Genomic DNA, 22,971 nt, shown 5'->3' on the forward strand with positions numbered 1-22,971 from the left:
GTCCCTGCTATGGTTTATCTGTCTTTTCGAAAAATTTGGTGCAACTGTTTTTTTTTATAAAAAAGTTTTTCTCCTACAAAAAACATAAATTTATTTTTCTAATAATTGATCCGAATCTATTTTTAAAACTATGAACCACATCTTTGCAAAAAATAGCTGAATCAAGCTAGATTTGGATCCTGTAGATCACTACTTATCTTTGAATTTTTCATTAAACATGTTTGAAACTTTTATATCAACGAATACTGTAGATTTTCCATGCTTGGTGTTTTACTTGTGTATTTTTACAAATTTCTTAATAAAAAGTATATATGATTTGTTTCTACAAAAAAAAACTCTCAAGCTTTTTAAAATAGATAAATCCAGACACTTTTCTAAAACTAAATTCAGCCCAGATCCAGTAGATCACTACTAAAAACACGGCTGTAATCTTTGTAATTATAAGGAAAAATCTGAGTGTGAAATTAAAATCTAACTTTTATAAATATAAAGTTACTGTAGTTTCCTAAACGTTATTTGAACATTTTCTAGCTTAATTTCCGTTTAAAAATGTTATATAGTAACAGATAATGACTTAAAATCTTAAAAATATCTTAAATATTTTGGCTTTATTATTATTTTTAATTTAAATTATGATGATCTGTTACAAAATAGAATAAAAAAGTTATAGAACTACACATTTTAGTAACATTTTCTATAACCTAAACTAACCCTAAAATTATTTATAATGTAAAATAAACTGGTATCTTTTAAAAATTATTTACTTTTATTAGTTTTTTAAAAGCTAATAGATTAAATTTTCATATTAAACTTTTAAGATTTCCATCTGACTATCGCTAACAATTAAGTGTGTATTTCTGAATTTTACAAAATAAAAGTTCTAAATCAGTCAATCAAACTATAAAATTTAATTTCTTACTTTAAAAATATTGACACATTCATTTATAACTTATTTGTTAAGTAACACTAACAAAGTATTTAAAAAGAATATTTAAATAATAACATCTTATCTTGTATAAAAATATCCCTCTTATAAGTTGTTTGAAACTCAACAGTATATTTAATAAAAACTACGACAAATATATGCTTTCTTGAAGTAAAAGAAAACTTAGGTCAAACAGGTTACTTGAAGAATAAATATCTGATAATCATGGAAGCAAATCTAATTCATCATCTTTATGATCCTGTGAAACAATTTTAAAACTTAATTTAATACTGTAATCTAAAACTTTAGTCACAGACTTATGTAAAGATTTTGTATTTATTAACTAATATTTTTTTTTAACTTTTACATTTACTAATATGAAAATACTTTTGTTTATAATTGAGTAGTAATAAAAATACTTATTTAAAAGTAAATTTAAAAATGAGAGTATGAGTAGAAAACAAGACAATGTTCTTTTTTATGATTGAGAAAGATCATATTGTAATTAAGTAATAGATAAGGTTCTAAAAAACTAGTATGGTGTACGATTAGTATTTATACACGTTTAACTTCAAGATTTTAATTACTGAAACGTCATCAAACTCTTATCCTGGTAAGCCAAATTTTGGTATTTTGCTAAATACTTTAAAGTGTTTTTTAAAAACTTTTAATACTAACCAAAAATCATTCCAAAAATTTTGTATACCTTAGGTTATATTTTAAAATACACTGCTTCTGACTTTAAAAAAACTAAAGTTATCAGCTTATAAAATTAAGGCTATACAAATAACTTTTTTAACTTAACAATGGTAAAGTACAACTATAAGTTACTTTATGAAGAGTTAAAAAAATTCATTACAATATGAAATATAGTCAGTAATACATAAAGTTTCTTATACAAACTTATGACAAGTATCTTTTTTCATCATCAAAATTTTGACAAAAAAAATAAAACTATATCTCCTAAAGGTATTTTAAGCAAGAAACTTTTATATTTAGGACATTTATTTTTTTCTTTGAAGAGAATTTCTGATCATCTTATACTATTAGTGCTTTTTAAAAATATTAAAGAAAACCTCTATAAAGGGAAAAGTACCTATTCCATTTTTTAATACAAAGAAAAAAACCATGGAAAAGTTTCAGTTTTTTCTGCTTTAAGCGGGTGTGTTGAAAAGAAAGAATAATGTATACACAACTAGATTAGCCGCAGAAGAACTACTTAAATCTGTTATGAAACTCTGGTCTAAACTGACGGTCCAACATCTGGCGGCTTATTGGATAGAGATGCAGGTAGAGAGAATTGTACTAACAGGGGGTTTTTCTAAAGTATTTTGCCAAATTTTCCTCAAGTAGTAAACATTATACGACGAAGAGCCTACTGTTTTATCCGATGTTACTAAAGAGAAAAAGAGCCCTGGTTGCAAACAAGTGCGCCGCAAATTTATCAGTGGAATTGTTCAATGGCTTCCCATTTTCAGTACAACTCTTTTCGTACTGTTTACCAACAAAGCCCTTATGACGCTAAAAAGTTTCAGATAAAACGTTACTATTCGATGGATTTCAGGCTACATAAATATTTTACAAAATGAAATTGCTTACTCTGTTGCCAAACAAAAATGTTTTTGAAAATCACCAAGTTTTAACTAAACGGCTTTCTACTTTTAAACAAGGTAAAACTCTACTTAAACAGTTTGAAAGAACGTTTAAAGTTTTAAGCGAGTACAAGTCCACTAGAGAATGACAGTCAAGAAACGGAAGATACTAGAGTGGCCAAGCTTTTTACTAGATAATACAAACGGCTTTGTGCTTACAAATAGTTTTATAATCTTTTTGACTGTACAGTGTACACTCACCCTCTGTAACGGTAAAAATAAACTTTTTTAAGGTTGAAAATTATACCTACTTTATAAAATTAAATAAAAAATTCTTTGTTTCTGCCTAACTAGTGAATATGGAAACCGTGTTTTAATTAAAAGCTATCAGCAAATACAATTTTATAATTTCTTACCAGAAAAGCTTTTTTAAATTGAACTATTTGCGAAAAAATGTGTTGAAGGACATGTTTGGCATCTCTCTCTTTTACATCAAGTTTATTCGTTACTCCTAATATGTCTCCACATTCTCGTATGTAATATTCCAGGTCGTTGTCATTACCTGTTAAAAAACTGTATTAAGTCCTACATAAAAAATACTTAGTGATAACTAAAATTATATGAAGCATTGTTCTCAATCAAGAGAGCTTACATATTCAAACTTTATGCAACTACAACATCACGAAGTTAATAATATTTTTACATTAAAGTTTCTTTATTACTTGTAAGTAACAATGGATAAAGTTGAAGCACAAATATACAAAAACATTAAAAAGTAAAACAGAAAATGTAAACAACTAAGATATTCTACATAGTTGTTTACATTGAAGAATATAATTAAAGGCATAAAAGAAATAACATTCTATACAAAAGGAATACTGGTTGTTATCATTTAAGTTTAAAGTATAAACCATGAGTCTATTTTTGTAGAATATAAAAATTTTAATTAATTTTTGAGATATAGGCATTTTGTAAAAATTTTTCAATACAAATGTGTAGACCGCAATTTTTGTAGTCTTGTAGTCTTCAATTTTCAGGGAAATTTATAACTAAACAAAAAATGTATCTACTCTTTAATTTTTTTGAGCTAGAAACCTCAATTTTAATAAAACATTCTTTGAAGTTTAAAAGACTTTAAATGCTGGAATCTTAAATACACTATAAAAAAAACACTGTGCACTGAAAAATTTTTAACCTTAGTAATAAACTTACTTTAAAGTTTGAAGAAGTTTTGTTGAAAAATGAAGAAGAAAGAATTTTGGTTAATTAGTCTTTTATAGTATTTTTAGTTTGCGCGTTCAATGCGTAATTACTTTGTTAGTAACTACGAGATTGATTTAAATATAACTTGTTAATATTTTTACTTTATTAAATTTTAACCTTATGGACAACTTTAAAAACACTATTTATTATTTAGTTTATAACTGTGATATTGCTTTTCAAAAAAAGACCAACAAAAAAAATACAATCAAGAATAACATTAAATAAAAAACTCACAATAAGTAATTTTCCAAAAGATCTTGCAAACCAAGCGCTCAAACTCAAAGTGGATGATAATTTAAGTTGTAAAATTGTATAACTTTATTAATTGTAACGTAACTATTTTACTTGTGAACTTAAAAATTGGCGGAATAACTAATATGCTTTTTAAAGTGAATGGCCTTCACGTTACACGTTAATGGTTATCTGCCTGGATTCATTGAAGGCCTTGTTAAACATTTCAAACCAATTTAACTTACATTTTGGACTGACAAAATCTCGGAAAGATGCCATGACTTAACAAAGTTTGGCATAATTCAAAACTTGATTCACCAGAACAAAACAGCTCTGTATGCTTTGGCAGACTTTTAAGTTAAAAATTTGCAAATAGATATCAGGTATTTCAGCAGAGGCTTGATACGTCATCAAAATTTCTAAACTAAGAAAACACAACTAATCTTTTAACAGAGCTGGAATTTTTTAGGACTTCGAATGAAACCAACGCTCGTCAGAGATCTATCCTTTGTCACCAGTGATATTCTAACTCCAAATAAAAGAGAATGGTGTCATCAACATTTAATATATTTCAAAACCAAAATTGTATACAATTCAAACTCAAAAATTCAAGTTCTTAAAAATATGTTAAAATTGTCACAACTCAAAAAGAAACACATATTTATAAATTAAAAAAAAAAAGGTTGTACGTCTAATTAATAAAATTATGATAGTAAAAAATAATGAAGAAAAAAATATTATAATATAACTTATAAAATATACTAAAAATTACTTTTACTAAGACTTATTTTAGCTATATCTCAAAAAATAATTTAATTTTTGCAAAAAAAAAATTGTTAGACCTTTATGCTATTATAACTACTTTAAACTTTTTTAAGATATATTTCTACACGATCCGCTAAACATTTTTAACAAGACCGGGATAGGAAAGACATTTTCTGATTAATCTGGTAAAATAATAATAATTTATTCAAGAAGTTTTTGTAAGGCTATATTGTATATAGTTTATATTTATTGTATTTTCATATTAGAACATTTAAACATATATATAGTTTATATAAATATATACACAAACTTATAATAGTAGTTATATATCTTGTACTCTTCTAAGTACTTATATTTTAAAGAGCTCCGTAAATCTGTGTAATTAGTTTAACATAAAGATGTTAAGTCTTAAATATATTAAATACTTTGCAAACTATTGTATTTATATTCTAACGAAATTGTATCGTTTGGGTTTATATTAACAAACATTATTAGAAATTAATTATTAATAAAAGTTAAAAGTTGATTTTAAAGATGATAATAAATGTTTTGATTAAATTAATTTATATTTCTGTTTTAAGTTGTGTAAACTAGTTTTAGACTAAATTATAAAATAATACTAACATTTGTTAGTTATTTGTGCAAGGCGTACTTTTTCAGAAGAAAAGCATTCATCCAAATCAAACAAATCAAGTGGGGGGCCGGGTAAGTCATTGAATTCTGGAGGAAAAACCTGTGATCAACAGATACCAGTAGAAGGTTATAAGCTATGTGTATAATCTATATACATCAGACAAGATTTATCAGTAATGAATAAATTAATAATTTAAAAAATACACTAACGAGTTTTTCCTTTAACTATTTAGAGAATAATAACAAATAAAAACCAATCTATCATAACACAAGCAAATATTTTGTAAACGACACGATACACTGAACAATTAAAATAATTTATCATTATTATTTTGCTATTTTTAAAAAACTAACTGCAGGCTGCAATGTAGGTAGCGGAGTTTCAAAATTTGGAGGAATTAATGTAAGAGGTTCGTGTTTTACTTTCATTTGATCGTATGCTCTACAAAACAATTGTTACTTTTTAAACACTTTATTCAAAAAAGTAAATATCAGATAAAAACTATTTTCGTAAATGAACAACTAAATGTAGTAAATTAACACGTATAAGTAGAATTAAAAGGCATAAAACTAAAAAAATACTTATACAAAAAAATAATTTTTAGAGAGTTGTTTGTTCATTTTAAATTTCAAAACAGCACAAATAAAATTTCTATAAAAACAAATAACAAACTTTATTTTTCTGAATTCAACTGTATAAACTAAATCTTTATAAGCAAAAATAATATCTAATTTACTACATTTTAATTATATTGAAGAAAATACTTGTACTTTCTTTATGAAAAAAACAATTACAGTATTTGTTATATAAATTTATTATCTTTTACAATTTTTTTTTATATATCTTAAAAGATTAATGTAGCTTTTAACATAGTTAAAAATCATAATAATAAACCTTAAAACATCAGGTAATACGTTATTATCCATTTTGTAAAGGCTCAAATCAAAAAGTTTAGTATGATCATTTGGAATATCATCACCTTCTTGCAAACAACTTTTAAGTCTAAAAATAAAACTGTTTAAATTATAAAAAGCTATGACATTAAAAGAGTAATAAAACTAACACATAAAAGTTTTTTGAAAAAATTTCATACAAGATAGACGTTTTTATAACGAAGTTAAAATAAATATCAATTATTAAATGTAAAACAATTACTTTTTACTCATTTGTATAACTGTGTTTTACAAAAAACGATAAAAGCAAAGACAAAAACTTATATTTACTAACAAAAAATAATTTAATATGTGACTTCTATTGGTGTAAAAAAACAATGGCAAACATGTTGAAAAGCAATGCTATAAAGTAAAGCATTTTATGTAAACATTTTTAAACTAAGTTTTTTGAAAGCAACCTGTCAAACATCAAAGCAGTTGTAGGAAGCTGATTGTAATCTGATATCTCAGGATCTTCTGCATCTATAACATTTAATTCAAGCTCTTTTGTTGTAAGCCATTTTAATACGACATCCTGTTGTATTTTCACATGTAAAAACTCAGTTGTTGCTAAAATAAAAGACACCTTGGATTTAGGAAAGTTTTAATATTGGAAAGCTATAATCCGTGTAAAAAATCATAAAGCTTTATAATAACAATTCTGAAAAAGAAGTTAAAACTAATTGAAAAATAAAAAATATATAACGGTGTGCCGCGATAGTCTTTAGTTTTATGAATTTATAAGATACTTAAATAAGCTAAAAATAGAAGAACAAGCAAATAAACAACACTTTGAATGGTTATTGTAAAAATAAATAAGTTGTTTTGTTAACAAAGGAATACACTCTTTGAAATGTGTATAAAACAGAGTTTCACTTGCAATTTTGCGCAGTAGCAGTTGTGGTTTGTTGAGTTTTGCAGTATTGTTTTAATAGATAAAATTTAGGGCTTCGTTGCCTTAAACTCTAAGATTGCTTTTTAGTTAAATGCTCGTTCATTTGTGTTCAATTCTTTTGTTATTTATTGTAACTTTAGTTAGCTTGTTGTAGTGTTCATTTAACCTTTACTTTTTTTAGTTTATCCCATTCGTATTTTATAACATACGATTATGTTTTACTAAGGGCTTTCTATCTTTATTTAATAGTATTTCTTAACTTCTACCCAAAATACCATAAAATGCATTTAGAGGTTGCAACAGTAATAAGTAAATTATTTCAATGACAATTTTGTAAATCAAACGATTAAAAAATTCATTAATTAAATAAATTTTTTTAAAACACAAACTTTTTACATAAGTATAAATATATTTCAAATTAGGATCCGGCTAGATACAGATCTTAGCAAAAAAGGCCGGATTCAGATTGATCCGAATCCGGTAGATCACTAGTTCTTATTAATGTCTAATTTGCATTTTATTATATATAAGGTAAATCAGGAAACCCATATTATGATTACAAGGCAAGGAAAGTTTTGTTACCTTGTCTATCAACATCAGTTAATTTACTTCAATAACTGGCTGATCTGAGGTTAAATCTTACGTAGGCAAAGACGATTACAAACTTAAAGTTGATGCTAAAAATTCGGTGTGCAGACTGTGCATAAGAAAAATACAGTAGTTGTGTATGCGTAAAAATAAAGACTTAATCACAAAAGCAAATCGACACTTACTTGTCAACATATTTAAATCAATACATTTTAAGTTTATAATTTTGTTTAATAGTCACTAGCAAAAATTAGTATTAGTGTTTGTTGGCATAAAATACAGTTGAGATTTTACACTAAACTTGGTTATAAGTTTTCATCAAATTTAGGTCATGAATAATTTTCTGCTTCCTTTTGTAAAAATTGTCAATCTTTATAGTAGGTTTTTGTTTTTAACTTAAATATCTAGGAATCCTATTTGAGTGAAAATTTAGTAAAGGTGTTTTAGTAAACATAAATATTATTTTCTAATAGTTTGTCGATTTTAAAAAGTTACCTAAAATAAATAAATACCTTAATATAAGTACGTCGAACTATTTTAAAACTAAAATTAAAACTATAAATAAACTTCATTAGTTTTAAATCAATTAAATATTAAAAAAATAATAATTACTCACTTAAGTACTTTTAAAACTGTTGCTCCTAATACTAAATTATTCACCTCACACTAACAAAGTTAGAAACTTAATAGAAAAAAATATTGATGTATTTATAATAACAAACCTATATTGCTTTTTTAAATAATTAATTGATTTCTTTTTTTTTATTGTTTATTTTCGCAGTTTTAAATCATTTAGAAAAAAATATATATAACGCAAAAAATTTAAATTTTAGTTTTCAAAAAAGATTTTATTTTAACGTAAAAATTGTAGAAAAACCAAGTTCTAACAGTCTCGATAGTAAAAGTAACTTTCCGAAATAATTAGATTAAGTAAACTAAACTCTCACCTAAACTTATACAACTATTTTATTTTGATGAATAAGCTATAAAAGTAGACTTTTATTTTATTATTTTTTTAATTTTAGAACTCTAAAAACGAGTACAAACTTACCATTACTTTAGAATTCTCTTCCTTATCGATGTAACTATCATTAAACATATGGGCTGAGCCAAGTACAGCTAGCTTACCTGTCGCCTTCTAAATAAAAAACAATATCTTTAAATTAGTTATACAATATGGTTATGTAGTTCAAAAATTGACAGAGTTGGCACTCTTAAAAACAAAATATATAGCGTGAGTCACAAAGAAATAGCTTAAATAATGGCTCAACTTAAAAAAAAATTAAAAATATATGAAGTAGTAGATTAACAGTAACAAATGTGACTAATAAGAGAGCTTCAAAACTAAAAAATAAACAAAAACTAAATTTAACAATTTAATTGATCAAGGAAGCAAGACAAAAAAAATTAAGTGTAAATTTACTTAAGGTCAATAAAAATAAAAACAAAATTAGCCTAAGTAACATGGCTGCCACAGATAAAGCTGAGAAAAATTTCCTGACTTTTTACCAAAATTTTCCTGACTTTTCTAAATCAAACTCTTAATTTAAACTTATTCTCAAATACATAATCTAACATTTGAAACTATATAAAGCTTTCAATCTAATTTTAATACAGGTTAAAACAAGTTTTTTTTTGTTGCTGAAAATCATCAAACTTCCATTACCTCACTTGAACCATCTGTGTATGATTGATGTATTTGCAATAAACAGCTTTATAAGCAAAATACTTGTATCATTACCTTATAAACACAGCTTGTCTAAAAAAAGACACAATTTTTTAGCATTTCCTAGCATACATGTATCTAAATAAACGAAACGACATATAAGAAACTTTTACAATTAAAACCTTAAATTAATAAAGAACTTTTACAACTAAAATCTTAAAACGATAACGAACTTTTACAGTTGAAACCTTAAAACAATAAAGAACACAATTTTTATAATTTCCTAGCATAAATGTATATAAATAAACGAAACGACATATAAGGAACTTTTACAATTAAAACCTTAAATCAATAACGAACTTTCACAACTAGAACCTAAAAACAATAAAAACTTTTACAATTAAAACCTTGAAACAATAAAGAACTTAATCTTTTAGAAATTTTAAAAATAAACTTTAGTCAGACTTAGTTTAAAAGTTGTAAAACAACCTAGAAGGTAAAAATATCTAATAATAATAAATATTTACTTAAAACATGTTTTACTTACATAAATTGTACACTTAGTTTAATAAAATACTACCCAAACTACTTAATATAAAGTCCTTAAACTAAAAATCACTTAAAAAGAATACACTTAGTAATTGTAAAAAATACATAAAAAAGTAAACTATATATCTGTTGTATAAAATATTTCCTCTTATCATTTCGTATAAAGTTTGTAACAAATAAACATACTTTTATTTATTTTAAAAACTTAAGTTATTCTAAAAAAATACAAATGTTAAGTAAACTTAATCTGGCATATACCTCTCTAATAACTTATCTTATAAATTTAAACAACTTTAAAAAAATTTATAAAGAGGTAAATTATACACATCAGTTTGTTACATAAAATACTAAAATAACTGCTTAATTATAAAGAACTCAATTATTTACTTAAACAAAAAACACTTTTATTCTAAAATTATGCGAGGTGTATATATCACAGTTTCACTATAAAAGTGTCCTTGCTACAGATCATCAATACTAAAAAGCTTACAAAATGTGCTTGTTCAAGTAGAGTACTTGTTCAATATGTCAATAGAAAAAAATTTCAGTTTTATAAGGATATTTTACTAATTTATACCAGATGAAGGCATTGGAAATTAAATAATTTTGTAAATTTCTAGGAAAATATGGGAATTTTTTTCCGACTTTAAAGGATTTTTAATAAATTTTTACCATTTAAAGGCTTTGGAAATAAGGAATTTTGTAAATTTAAACTGACAAAATCTGACCTTTTTGTTTTTTTTTTATCAAATTTCCTGACTTTTTTTCAAAACTCCCTATTTTTTCCTGACTTTTGTCATTTTTTTAATTTTTCCTGACTTTTCCTGACCATGTGGCAACCCTGAACTAACCTGAATGGGCGTCTTTAATAATTATATCATATTTATTAAAATAAAAACAATAAATATTTATATTTTATTTGAAAGCGCATGATATATAACAATGTTTCACTCTTATAGGTTGTCTTAAATTAATATAATTCTTAATTTTTTTTTTTTTTTTAATTTTTTTTTTTTATATAAGCTTAACTCAAACCAATTTTTAAATATTTGTCATTTTTAATATTATTATTTTACCACAGATTTACAATTTGAAAATCCGCTCTGCGGTGAAACTGAGTAGTTGTTTATTCTCAAAAATAATAAATTATTAATGTTTCACTCTAACAAAGATATTCAGTTATAATTAAACATTTTAACAATTTTAGTTACACTAACAAAATAAAGTAATGTTAAAATCAAAACTTATTTCTTTAAACTTGTAACTGAACGAGTTATAAAGCTACTTAAAAGCAAATTTATCTAGATCTAAAAACGTCATTAAAAATAAAAGACTTTTTTTATTGATAATTCAATTAAAAAATAATTACTTTTGGCTGACAAAGTGCAAGCACAGGTCTATTGACTGGAATGCATGCAGATCCAGTTGACAATACTGCAGTTGATGGCTTCACTACGTTTAGTGTTGCTCCATATGGATAAACAAACTGTAATGCCCTATTTTTTTATAATTAAAGCAATTAAAACAAAGTAAGTTATTTGTACGCTGTTTTTATTGTATATTTTTATTTATCTAAGCTTTTATAAAACAACCACTATTTACTCTGATATAGATGAGTACTTTTCTTTGTCTTCGTCAATATTTCCAGGCACAAATTTTCCAGCAGCTTTGCTAATAGATCTATTCAAAACACCATTACTTATCAGCGCTTCTTTTGGATGGAAGTATTTATAGTACACACTTCTAACAACAGCATCTGAAAATTTAAAACAACTTTAATTTTAATTTGTAAAACTACTTAAAACAATTAAAGATATGTTTGTAAAGCTTGCTGTAGGTTAATGTATAGCTAACCCGCAGTAAAATACAAAGAATAAAGTTTTTATTAGGTATAGCACTATTAACCTTGTAGTCAGAATAAATAGTGATACAAACTTATCACATATATCAGCTACTATACAATGAAATTGGTTAAAAAAACAAAAGAAAAAAGCTGTCTTAACTCTTTAAAACAAAAAAAAAGTTCAGCGATATTTCGTTTTATTAAAACATATTCAATTCTGTTGAAAATTATTTGCTTTTAGAGAAACACAATAAAGACATTTTTCAGTTTGTATAGGATTAATTAAAGAACAAAATTTTATTCTATTAAAAATAGCACTTAAATATGTAAAAAAGTTAGATAATTCACTGTAATTTAATTAAGGGTTAACAATATAGATTTAAATGAGAACAAAAACTGAAATAATAGCAACAAATTTCTTTGAATCTAAGTAGACAAACTATCATTAAGATTTTGTACTTAACTGTAATTACGGTAATTATAAATAACAATTGTAAAGAAAAAATAAATAAATCTTGTAAGACAGAACTTAATAATGAATACTTTTTATATTGTTTTATAATCTATTGAGTTAGTGTTTGAATACATTGTTTAAATTAATTTCTGTTTTATTATTTTTTAATCCATCATTTTTCTACAAAATCTAAACTATTTTTTAGTGGTCTCTCTAAAAATTGTGCTTTTTAAGGTTCTTCCATTTCTTGGTATGTTTTCTTTATGAAAGTTTTATAATGAATAAATGAAGTAAATTAGTTCAAACAATCATGATTTAATTTTTCATATTATTTTTCCACGTGTTTCTGTTAGTGTTTCATAGTTAGTGAATTTTTTTTTATTCTTAGAAAATCGGCCTTGAAAATTTTTGATTACATACGGTAGTATCGGATTTATTTTATAAAACTGGTTACATCTCAAAAATTACTTGAATGTTTTTTTTGTTCTATAAATCGTACCTTATAGTATACATTCTAAAAGCTTTGAAATAAGAGCCAATACAAATTTTGGTATAAAAAAATGTTGGACCTCTCCTATGCCCTTAAATAGTCAGTAATGTTTCAATGTTAACTTAAATTTACAAACTACATTTAAAACTAATGAAAACAACTAAAAAACTGGAAGCTTATATTAATAAATTGCATCAAAACTTATTGAGTAATTGAAAAATATATCAACTTATTTTTAAAATAATTTATTTAAAAAGAACGTACAAAACTAAAGTTTGCAACAAAAAAAACTTAAGCGCATGTGTGGGTCTACCTTGATTTTTAAAAGTTGATCTTATTTAGATTTAATCTTAGTTATCAAGTATTTTTTACCACTAATAAATTTCTAAGTAAGTTTTGATAAATAAACGATCAAAGCTGGTGAGCTTAGTAGGTTCCTCATACAAGCAGGCGCAAACCAAAACAGCAGTAAAGACTGTTCACTAAAAAACCTATATGTTCCTTTATTTTATAACTGATCTTTTTAAAATTACTAATATCCGAATCGTTTCTATTCAGGATATTTTTAACTTTGAAAATAAAAGGGTATATTGTCAAAAAACCTTTTTTTTTTGTTTACACTTCTTTATTCAATTTTTTAATAATAACATTCAAAGAATTTTTAAACTATATAAGGAATATTTCCTGAAAGTTTGAGGTCTGAAATTAAGATTGATGAACTTTTAGTCAATTTTGAAATTTTGGAGAGAATTGCAGTCCATACGTTTGTGCCAGAAACCTTTTACAGAAACGTCTATATCTCAAAAATTTACTAAAATTTCTATTATCTACAAAATCTAAATAATTTTTTATACTTTTAGCTCTCATATAAGATTGAATGCTAAATCTTGTAAAGAAATGTCCTTACCCCCCTTTCCTAAGCCCTTAATGGAATTTTAAGATACAGCAAGTTTTGTAAAAACTACAGTGTAAAAATGTAGGGATTGTTTTTTATTCATACGTTTCTCTGTGTACTAAAATAAAAAACTTACACTTATAAAGACTTACTACATCTACTGGCATAAAGACAAAGTGGTAAATTCAACTTATTTTCTTATCTAGTTTTCTTATTTTCTTTCATCTATCTTAGCTAAAAGGCAATTTTTTTCTTAACAAAATTAAAAGTTTTTTTCTACCAAAAGATTTTTTTTACTCTTTTATATTAGTTTTAATTTTTTAATATTTTTAAGTTTGAACACTATACATCTCTTAAACTATATAAAACAATTTTCTAAAAATTTGAGATTAGATAAATAGCTTTTTAACTGTTTTTTTATTTTTTAGAAAATGTACCACAAAATTGCCGTCTATATTTATATATTAGAAGCGTTCTACAAAAATGAATATGATAAAAACTAATTTAATACTTTATATTCTATAAAACTGATTATAGTTTATGCATTAAGATTTCAATAAAAGCTAATGTGATTTTTTTAACACCCTTACCCTTCTCTCTATGACCTTAACTCTTTTGAGAAGTTTTCCTGTGCAAAATTATTTAAAGCAATACTTTAAGTTAACATTAAGTTTTGATCATACTACTTAGATAATCAGACCACAAGCTTTTGGTAGACTGAGACCCTGGTTTTATTTTGATTGAAACACGTCAGTCAGTTGCAACAGAAAAAACTTGCAGTTGGCAATCTACAAATGGTTATTCATGTTTTACTATGAAGCTACTCATAGCTGGTGTGATTAGTGTTGTCGTCAGCCGTGTCTGTTTTCCGTGCAACAGTTAATACAAAGTTCATTTGGCAATACAGGTGGTACTTTTCTTTCTAATACGATCAAACGTTTTGTGTTAATTTGAGCAATGGCATACGGAAGTCCAGATTTTGGCCTGATAGAATTTTAACAACGTTTTCTTCAAAAAATGCTTTATAAGGACATTTATAATTATGTTCGAGTGTGAAATTAAATCAAATTAATTTTGAGCGTATGAACAATTCCCTTATTTTAAATGACCTACATGTCTGGTTGGTACAATACAAAAGCAACTACAAAACTTTTATTAGTTTTTCTAGCTATGGTGCGAATTAGTGATCTACCATTTCTAGATCCCGCTGAAATCTTGTTTTGTGTTTATTTTTATAACTGTATCCAGATCCAATTATTTGAATTGAGCAATAGTATTTTTGTTGAAAAAATTTCACTCACGTTCGTACAAAAAACAATCACACTAAATTTACAACAAGAGTTTCCTGAAAACACACAATTAAACTACCAAGCATAAAAACATCACAGTATCAGTAATTTTACAAATTATAATTTATTTATAATGTAGATTTACAAATTTTTATTTGTGTTTTTTGTTGCTTTAGAAATAAAAAAGCTTTCATGAAAAAAATAAAGACTATCTTTTCAATTGCTTTTTTTTGGTAATGTTTACTCATGGTTGCCACTCATCAAGCTGAGAAAAATTTTCGACTTTTCCTGACTTTTTACCAAAATTTTCCCGATTTTTCTAAATCAAACTCTTAAATTAAACTTATTCTAAAATACATAATCTAACACTTTAAACTATAAAAAAGCTTCCAATCTAATTTTAATACAGGTTAAAAACAATAGTTTTTTACTGAATTCTATCATCAAACTTCCAGTACATCACTTAAACCATCTGTGTATGATTGATGTTTGTAATAAACAGCTCTATCAGCAAAATACTTGTATAATTACCTTATAAACACAGCTTGTCTGAAAAAAGACATAATTTTTTAGCATTTCCTAGCATAACTTTATTTAGATAAACAAACGACACATAAGGAACTTTTACAATTAAAACCTTGAATTAATAACAAACTTTCATAATTAAAATCTTAAAACAATAACAAATTTTTACAGTTGAAACCTTAAAACAATAAAGAACACAATTTTTTACCAGTTCCTAGTATAAATGTATCTAAATAAATGGAACGACACATAAGAAACTTTTACAATAAAAACCTTAAATCAATAAGGAACTTTCACAACTCAAACCTTAAAACAATAACAAACTTAATCAAATACTCTTTTTTTTATATGTATATACTAAAATTTATTTTCTTAGTTTTTTTATTAGCACTTCAACCTCTTCATCTAATACTAAATTAGTATAAAATTTGTAACAAATAGATATACTCTTATTTACTTTAAAAACTTGAGTTAATCTACAAAAAATACAAATAATAAGTAAACTTAATATTTGCATATACCTCTCTTATAACTTATTTTATAAATTTAAACAAATTTGGAAAAATTATAAAGAGGTAAAGTATACACATTAACTTGTTACATAAAATACTAAACTAACTGCTTAGTTATAAAGAACTCAATTGTTTACTTAAACAAAAAACTTTTTGATTCTAAAATTATGCTAGATAAACTTTTGTGTATATATCACAGTTTCACTATGGAAGTGTCCTTGCTACAGATCATCAAAACTAAAAAGCTTACAAAATCTGCTTGTTCAAGTAGGGTACTTGTTCAATGTGTTAATAAAAAAAATTTTGCAGTTTAATAAAGGATATTTTAATATTTTATACCAGCTTGAAGGCATTGAAAATAAAATTAAATATTTTTGTAAAATTCTAGGAAAACTTTGGAATTTTTTCTGACTTTAAAGGACTTTTAATTAATTTTTACCACTTGAAGGCTTTAGAAAACAAGGAATTTTGTAAATTTAAACTGACAAAATATGACTTTTGTTTTTAATTTTATCAAATTTCCTGACTTTTCCTGACTTTTTTTCAAAACCCCCCATTTTTTCCTGACTTTTCCTGACTTTTGTAATTTTTCAAATTTTTCCTGACTTTTCCTGATTTCCTGACTTTTCCTGACCGAGTGGCAACCCTGTTTACTATAATTATATCAATAAAAGCATGTTGATTGATTAATAGTAGCTTTGCTTTCTTCTTTTCATGGTAAACCAAAACTTTTTTATATGTATGTGTTTTAAATGTTTAATGTTTTTTTTTATTCCTAAACAAATTAGTTTTTGCACAAAACTTAATGTTCTATAATAGGGTTAGGCAACTACTCTAGTCAGTGGACCTGGTATTGCAGCGTTTTGTACATAACAGGCCGGATTTATTTGACACAGACAAGTTAGTTATGTCTATATTAAGCTCTACTAATAACAGCCAAAATATAACAAAGTACACAACAGCGGTTTCTCGCGACCAATCCTGCTTGATGAGTCTTAATAAGGGCGAAGTCGGTCATAGGTTGTCTCAAATATTGTTGTTGTTGGTGGTGCGGTGAAGTTCATTGTTTATTACAGTTTGTTAGTAGAAATATTTGTTCTTTTGTCTATATGAATTCATTTGTTTAGTTTTTTTTTTGTTTTAAGAGTTTGTACAATAAGACTTACATAAAACACAAATTCAATTAAACTGAATATATATAGAGCAGTTCTCATCAGTAGAGTACAAAGCTAACAAGACATAAAATTTTACAAACTTATATATCAAGTAATCATTAAGTAATCAAAAAAGTAGAGAAAAGAAGAAATTAATAACAATTAAAATCATAAAATTTAAGGTAAAAATGGCAAAACGTCTGAATCTTTCTAAAGATTAATACGCAGGAAATTTTTAATTTAACTATTAGCTAGAACATGTTCTATGGTTAGATATGGACAAAGTATGACTTGTAAGCTGGATTTGGACAGCTATGTAGAAATCTCTAGCATGCGACATACTTTTTAGTTAATAAAAGTTTTTGAAAAAAACTAACATTGCGAATTTTAATAACAAATGTAGTTTTAAAACATGTTGACAACTTTTTTCTCCATACACAGTAGTACTTCAAAATGATTCATTCAAAATAATATTGCAATTAAGACTTTTTTTATAATTTTCAGTTTTCAAAAATTACTAGGTCTTAGGATTTATTTTCTAACATATCCAACCCGCAAATAGCTTTTGTCTTAAATCTTGCCCATTGACTAGAGACTTTCCACCCCTTATATAATTAATTAAACATAACAATTTTAAAGTTTTAATCTGTAGTTTAACACAATAAAAGTTTTGAAAACTTTAAATTAACTGGATTCGAGTCCTGCCAGAACTTTTTTGATAAGAAGATCTTGATCACGTAGATATCACTGGTTTAAAATATATAATGCTTAAACTTGCCATTATTGACCATTATTCCAAAGTCTTCAAGTAAGAAATTTATGTTGGTGTTGCTATTGCTTTCACCACCTTCTCCGAGCAATACTAATACACTTCCTCCATTGAATATATAGTTTTTTAAAATTTCAAGCTGTTTATTGTATTTTATACTTTAAAATTTCTTATTCAAACTTAAATTTTAACTCATAAAATTACTATGAAGTAATTGCTTATAATAACACGAACATCTATAAAAACATCACCTCAAATGATGTGAATTTTTCTCTAGGAGCTGCAATCACAAATAGCTTAGCTTGCTCTAATGCTTTTAGATTTATATCTTCTTTGTTACTAAAAGTAGTTATATGATAACAAATAGCGTTTTAGTATGAACTAAAAAACTATTGTATCAAAAATAACAATTATATACTAGCGTTTGATTTGATTTCTTATTAATAAAAACTTATTAAAAAAAAACATTTAAGAAACATTTAAACTATTAGTATTATTAGTATTATTTGTAAGGTTACACTTTTGGAAACTAAATTTGTAAACAACATGATATCTATAACTTAAAACTGTACAAATAATATACTTTGACAGTGTTGTAAGGTATTTTTTACGTTTTTTATTTTTATTCTTTTATCAATACGTTTTTAGTCATCTTAAAATTTCCGTTTATATATTTCTAATTTATACTTAACTTTATGTCATTATATAATAAATATCATGTAGCTCCACTCCAAATTTATGTTTGTGTCTCATTTATTTATGAAGTAGCAATTTTTAATAACTATTTTATAAACATTTATTTTCAATACACTTTAGATTTTAAAAGTTTTGACTGATGAAAAACGAAAATAAGGTATTTTATCCTTTTTATGTACATATACGACTTATTTTTTTCATTTTTTTGTAATTTATGTACTAGAATTTAAATTTCTAAAGAATTTCAACTTACGTTTGCACTTTCCATACACTTCTTAACTTCCTGTGCCAACTTTTATAACCATTAGTTAATGTAAAACTTTCGTTCTTTGATTGATTGAAAACAATTGTATTACCAGATGGACTTTTTTCTGCATATGTTGAACCCTGAAAACATGTACTACTGTGAAAAAACTAATATCCTACTTACTTTGTTTTCAAATTAAAATTACCTTTAAAGAGTATAAAAGGATTCCCACTAAAACTTTTTTTTTAAATCAGGGTTGATTTTTTAGAATTTAGAAAATAAAAATTTTAAATGTTATCCACTACAAGGCCTGGATTATTTTATAACAAAGCTTACATCTAAATTAATTTTCACTTTTTTTAGTGAAAATTTTTAAAACTTTTTGCAGACCAGATTATTATGTATTTAAATTTAACTTAGTATAGTATAAGTTAAATAGACTTCTCCTTTTCTTATTTACTGTGCACAGATTTTAAAGAGTTAAAAAACCACAGACTTAAGTTACAGTTCATTCTATTTTTTCACTTCCTTTATAGCAGTTGATATAGTTGCATTTTTGTCATCATAGATTTTAACAGGTTTACATTTTTACAACTGAAATAACTTTGTTTACAGTCATTATTTCTTTCATATGTCATACAATAAAATGTTACTTTAAAATTTATTAAAAAATGGATAAAATTTTTAAAAGAATTTTTGCTCATAATTTAATTTTGAAAATGTAACAAAATTTAAAAGTCTATAACTATTGAGCCCTTTGATGAAAATTGGTACCTATAAAAACATTAAAAGAAAATAATCTTGTACACTGCTTTATCCTTTAATTTATTCAGATTTAGAAAACTTGATTGTTTTGCTTTTAAACAACACTAGTACACTTTATTTAAAAATTACCAAATTTTATTATAAAAAATTGTATACATATATATACTATGTACTAGGCAAAAAAATAGGGAACTCAGTAATTTTATGATTTATATCAGTAAGACAGGTAAAATAATTTATAAACATATGTAGAAAAAATTTATTAAAACAACTAAAAATACTAACTATCAGGTGTTAACCGTAAAAATCAGTCTAATAATCAAAACAAAACTATTTAGTATTTTTTTTAAAGGAGTTGAGAAAAAAAAATACTCAAAACTTAAGCTAGACTTTCTCAAAATAAAGAATATCAAACTCAATGCAAAAGTTGAATGTGTCACAGTGGGCTAGCAAGCGGCCATTGACTATTTTAGTAACTAAAAAATTAAACAAAAGTTCAATTTAATTGCTTAGAGCTGGGCTTCTTTTAAAACTGGGTTTGGTTCTATTCTGTTTTATGTATATTAAAAGTTATGTAAGCCTAAATGTAGCAAATTTTTGCAGTTTTGAAGTTTAAAACTAAGTCAAAAAACCTAAAATTTACGTCAAAATTAAGGCATACAGCAACTGCTAAAAAATAGCTTATAAGCTTTATACAATATTTTTTCTTTCTTTTGGTTTAGTGTTAATTAAAAAAGTCGAAATTCATCAATATTTAAAAATAAAAGTATATTGTTTTTCAACTAAAAAACTACTATTCTTTCCAAAAATTCATCGGTGTTTTTAGAGCAATATACGGTATTTTTAAGAGATTAATATCTCAATTGCTTATCACAAAAATACTTTTTTTTGTTTTAACAAACATAACAAGGATTCTATATCCAAGTTTACAAAAAAATAATTGATAGGTATAAAACTATTTTGTAGGTTTGTACAAGCAACATTTTGATGCCTATTTGCTTCTTCTTTTTTTTTTAAATATCATATTTTAACAATAAATTTTTTTTTTTGTTTTCAAAAAACTTTATCAACTTTTTGATAAACATCATACTACATTTAAGAAAAGCGGTGAAAGAGGTTTTTCTAAATAAGTATTTCAGGTGTTTTTCTGTATCTTTCTGCAAGCAAATTTTTGACAAAAACATTGAAGAATTTTGAGTAAATTTACACTCTAAAAGTCAAAAGCTGGTTGGATTTAACTTATACAGCTTCTTAAAAACTTTAACCAGAAAACTAACATAACCATTTTTGAAACAAAGAAATCAAGTTCTATCTAACTATTTTAACACTTATTTTGATTTTCTATTAACAAAAGTATTTTTTGTACTCGATGGTTGCTTAAATCCCGTTTTCAGCCGATTGTGCGTTCAATTTAAATTAAGTCCTTCTACATTGGTAAAAACAGTAACAAACAAAAAACTTTAATTTAAATAATTAATAGAAAATTTAAGAAAAAAAAATAGTTTTCTTAAAGAATTAAGCTACTTAGCTGTATGATTTTTGATAAAGAATAGACTAAAGTAAAGTTTTTAAGAATAGATTAATAGTTCTAAACTTTCAAAAACAAAGGTATCAGACTAATTTTAAACCGACTATTATCTAGGGTTATATGGCCATGCCTGTAAATTACTTCTTAAAAAATTTTAACTTACAACATAAACTTTAACTATTGTTAAAAGAATAAAAATTAATCTGTATAATAACCATCCATCTTAAATATTTAGTATAAAGTTTTTTTCTATTCAAAAGTAAAAAATTACTAAAAAAAAGATATATATTTATAATTTTAACAAAGAAATAACTTTAAAAAAAAACTACTTCAATCAAAGTGAACAAAACAATTAAAAACATTTTCTTACCATTTGTGGCACTGGTGGCATGCTTTTGTATAACTTTTAATTATGATTATTAGCTACAAAAACAAAGTTGTAATAAAGTTACATACTGAGCAAAATTTAAACAATAATAATGACTTGAATAAATCAAACTATTCATATATCACAGTAGATAACTACGAAACATTTAGAAATAATTAATTAAGTAAAAATAACTATAAAAAAATAACTTTAACAAATTAGTTTTAATGCTTAGTAACTGCTTCGGCTCTTTTTATTTCTTGAGTAATCTGGTTAAGATCTAAAATAAAATTTCTAATTTTTTCCAACTGAGTGTTTGTATCATCTACTTTAATGCTATCAGGTACTTTTTGCTTTAAATGTTTGTTGACAATTTGAAAAAGATTGTGAGTTGCTATTTTTATTCTACCAAGAAGAAGGGTTCGCTTAGCTGCAGTATTTTGAATTTGAGCCCATTTACTTTCCCATTTTACAGCTTTGCTTTGAGCTTTATCAAGTCTTGTTTGTAGCTCAGCAAGCTGATTGTTACAATTTAGTATTTCATTGTTTTTTTCTTCTGTAAACTTTATTAGCTTTGCTTTTTCTATTTCAATTGCATCTTGGTTTATTTGATCTCTTTCTACCAAATCAAGATGAGTTGCAACTAAAGTATCGTACCTGTCCATAATATCTCTAACTTCACCAAACTCCTCAGCACTTTCATGAACTTTTTCCATAAACTTGTGAAATACTGAAGACTTGTGTAACTTAGTTTTATATCTATCTTTTTCATATTCTAAAACTTTTATTTCACTCATAAGTTTGGATACTTCATATTCTTTATGTTTTCTTAAATTTTGCTCAATGTGAGATTTTTTAATTGCTCGTGCCCTTTTTGAATCATTTTCTAATAGAAATTTATCAAATTTCAGAAGAGACTCTTTAAGTTGCTGTTCTTTTCGTTCTAATTCCTTTCTTCTTTGCTGTAAACTTTCCATTTTCATTTGAAACTCTTCTTTTTGAGCACCCAAAGCTTGTTCAACCTCACTCATTTCTCTTCTTTTCTCTAATAATCTTGTAGCAGGAGTTAGATGATCATCCTCTCTTTCCGGCATTTTTACAAGAACCTTATCTTCAAAAGTACTTTTAAAGTATTCATCTAAGTTCACAGCCATGGTGTTTTTCCTACTTATTATTTTTAGTTGTTATTAAATCTGTAAAAATTATAGTCTACTTAATTATGGTGGAGAACATTTATTTTTTTATATGTATAACAATTAAAACTTTTTACTTTTAAAACATGTTCTATAGTAAGGAACTACTGTCTAAGTAAACATTTACCATTTTTTACATTCATAATATTTAATCTTTTATTTAGTTCCTTAAGATAAAATAAAACTTAAACTAACAAAAATCTA

At 24.9% G+C, this 22,971-nt stretch overlaps 2 protein-coding genes across 2 annotated transcripts; both read right to left on the minus strand.

Moving 5' to 3' along the window:
- Positions 1–868: 868 nt before the first annotated feature.
- LOC145835122 (intraflagellar transport protein 52 homolog) lies at positions 869–21,632 on the minus strand. The gene is made up of 13 exons (XM_082942671.1): positions 21,578–21,632; positions 18,921–19,054; positions 18,223–18,310; positions 17,981–18,110; positions 11,643–11,796; positions 11,410–11,536; positions 8,877–8,963; positions 6,762–6,877; positions 6,305–6,412; positions 5,764–5,851; positions 5,401–5,509; positions 2,934–3,079; positions 869–1,184 (listed from the first exon to the last, which is right to left on the minus strand). The coding sequence occupies exons 1-13, from the start codon at positions 21,596–21,598 to the stop codon at positions 1,149–1,151; spliced, it is 1,344 nt and encodes a 447-aa protein (XP_082798797.1). The 5' UTR covers positions 21,599–21,632; the 3' UTR covers positions 869–1,148.
- On the minus strand, positions 21,630–22,761 carry LOC145835123 (coiled-coil domain-containing protein 42 homolog). Its single transcript, XM_082942672.1, has one exon. The coding sequence runs from the start codon at positions 22,726–22,728 to the stop codon at positions 21,799–21,801; it is 930 nt and encodes a 309-aa protein (XP_082798798.1). The 5' UTR covers positions 22,729–22,761; the 3' UTR covers positions 21,630–21,798.
- Between the last annotated feature and the right edge of the window lie 210 nt (positions 22,762–22,971).

This window comes from Thalia democratica, chromosome 4, assembly GCF_965202585.1.
Source record: "Thalia democratica chromosome 4, ktThaDemo2.hap1.1, whole genome shotgun sequence".
NCBI classification, from domain to species: Eukaryota; Metazoa; Chordata; class Thaliacea; order Salpida; family Salpidae; genus Thalia; species Thalia democratica.

What these genes read in the sequence shown, in the direction of transcription:
- LOC145835122 (XM_082942671.1), bottom strand. Translation starts at nt 21,598, where the DNA reads ATGCCACCAGTGCCACAAATG. An exon ending in AAGAGAATTCTAAAGTAATG is followed by an intron (nt 6,878 to 8,876) that starts GTAAGTTTGTAC and finishes AAAATACAACAG; the next exon opens with GATGTCGTATTAAAATGGCT. An exon ending in GTATTACCTGATGTTTTAAG is followed by an intron (nt 5,852 to 6,304) that starts GTTTATTATTAT and finishes ATTGTTTTGTAG; the next exon opens with AGCATACGATCAAATGAAAG.
- LOC145835123 (XM_082942672.1), bottom strand. Translation starts at nt 22,728, where the DNA reads ATGGCTGTGAACTTAGATGAATACTTTAAAAGTACTTTTGAAGATAAG.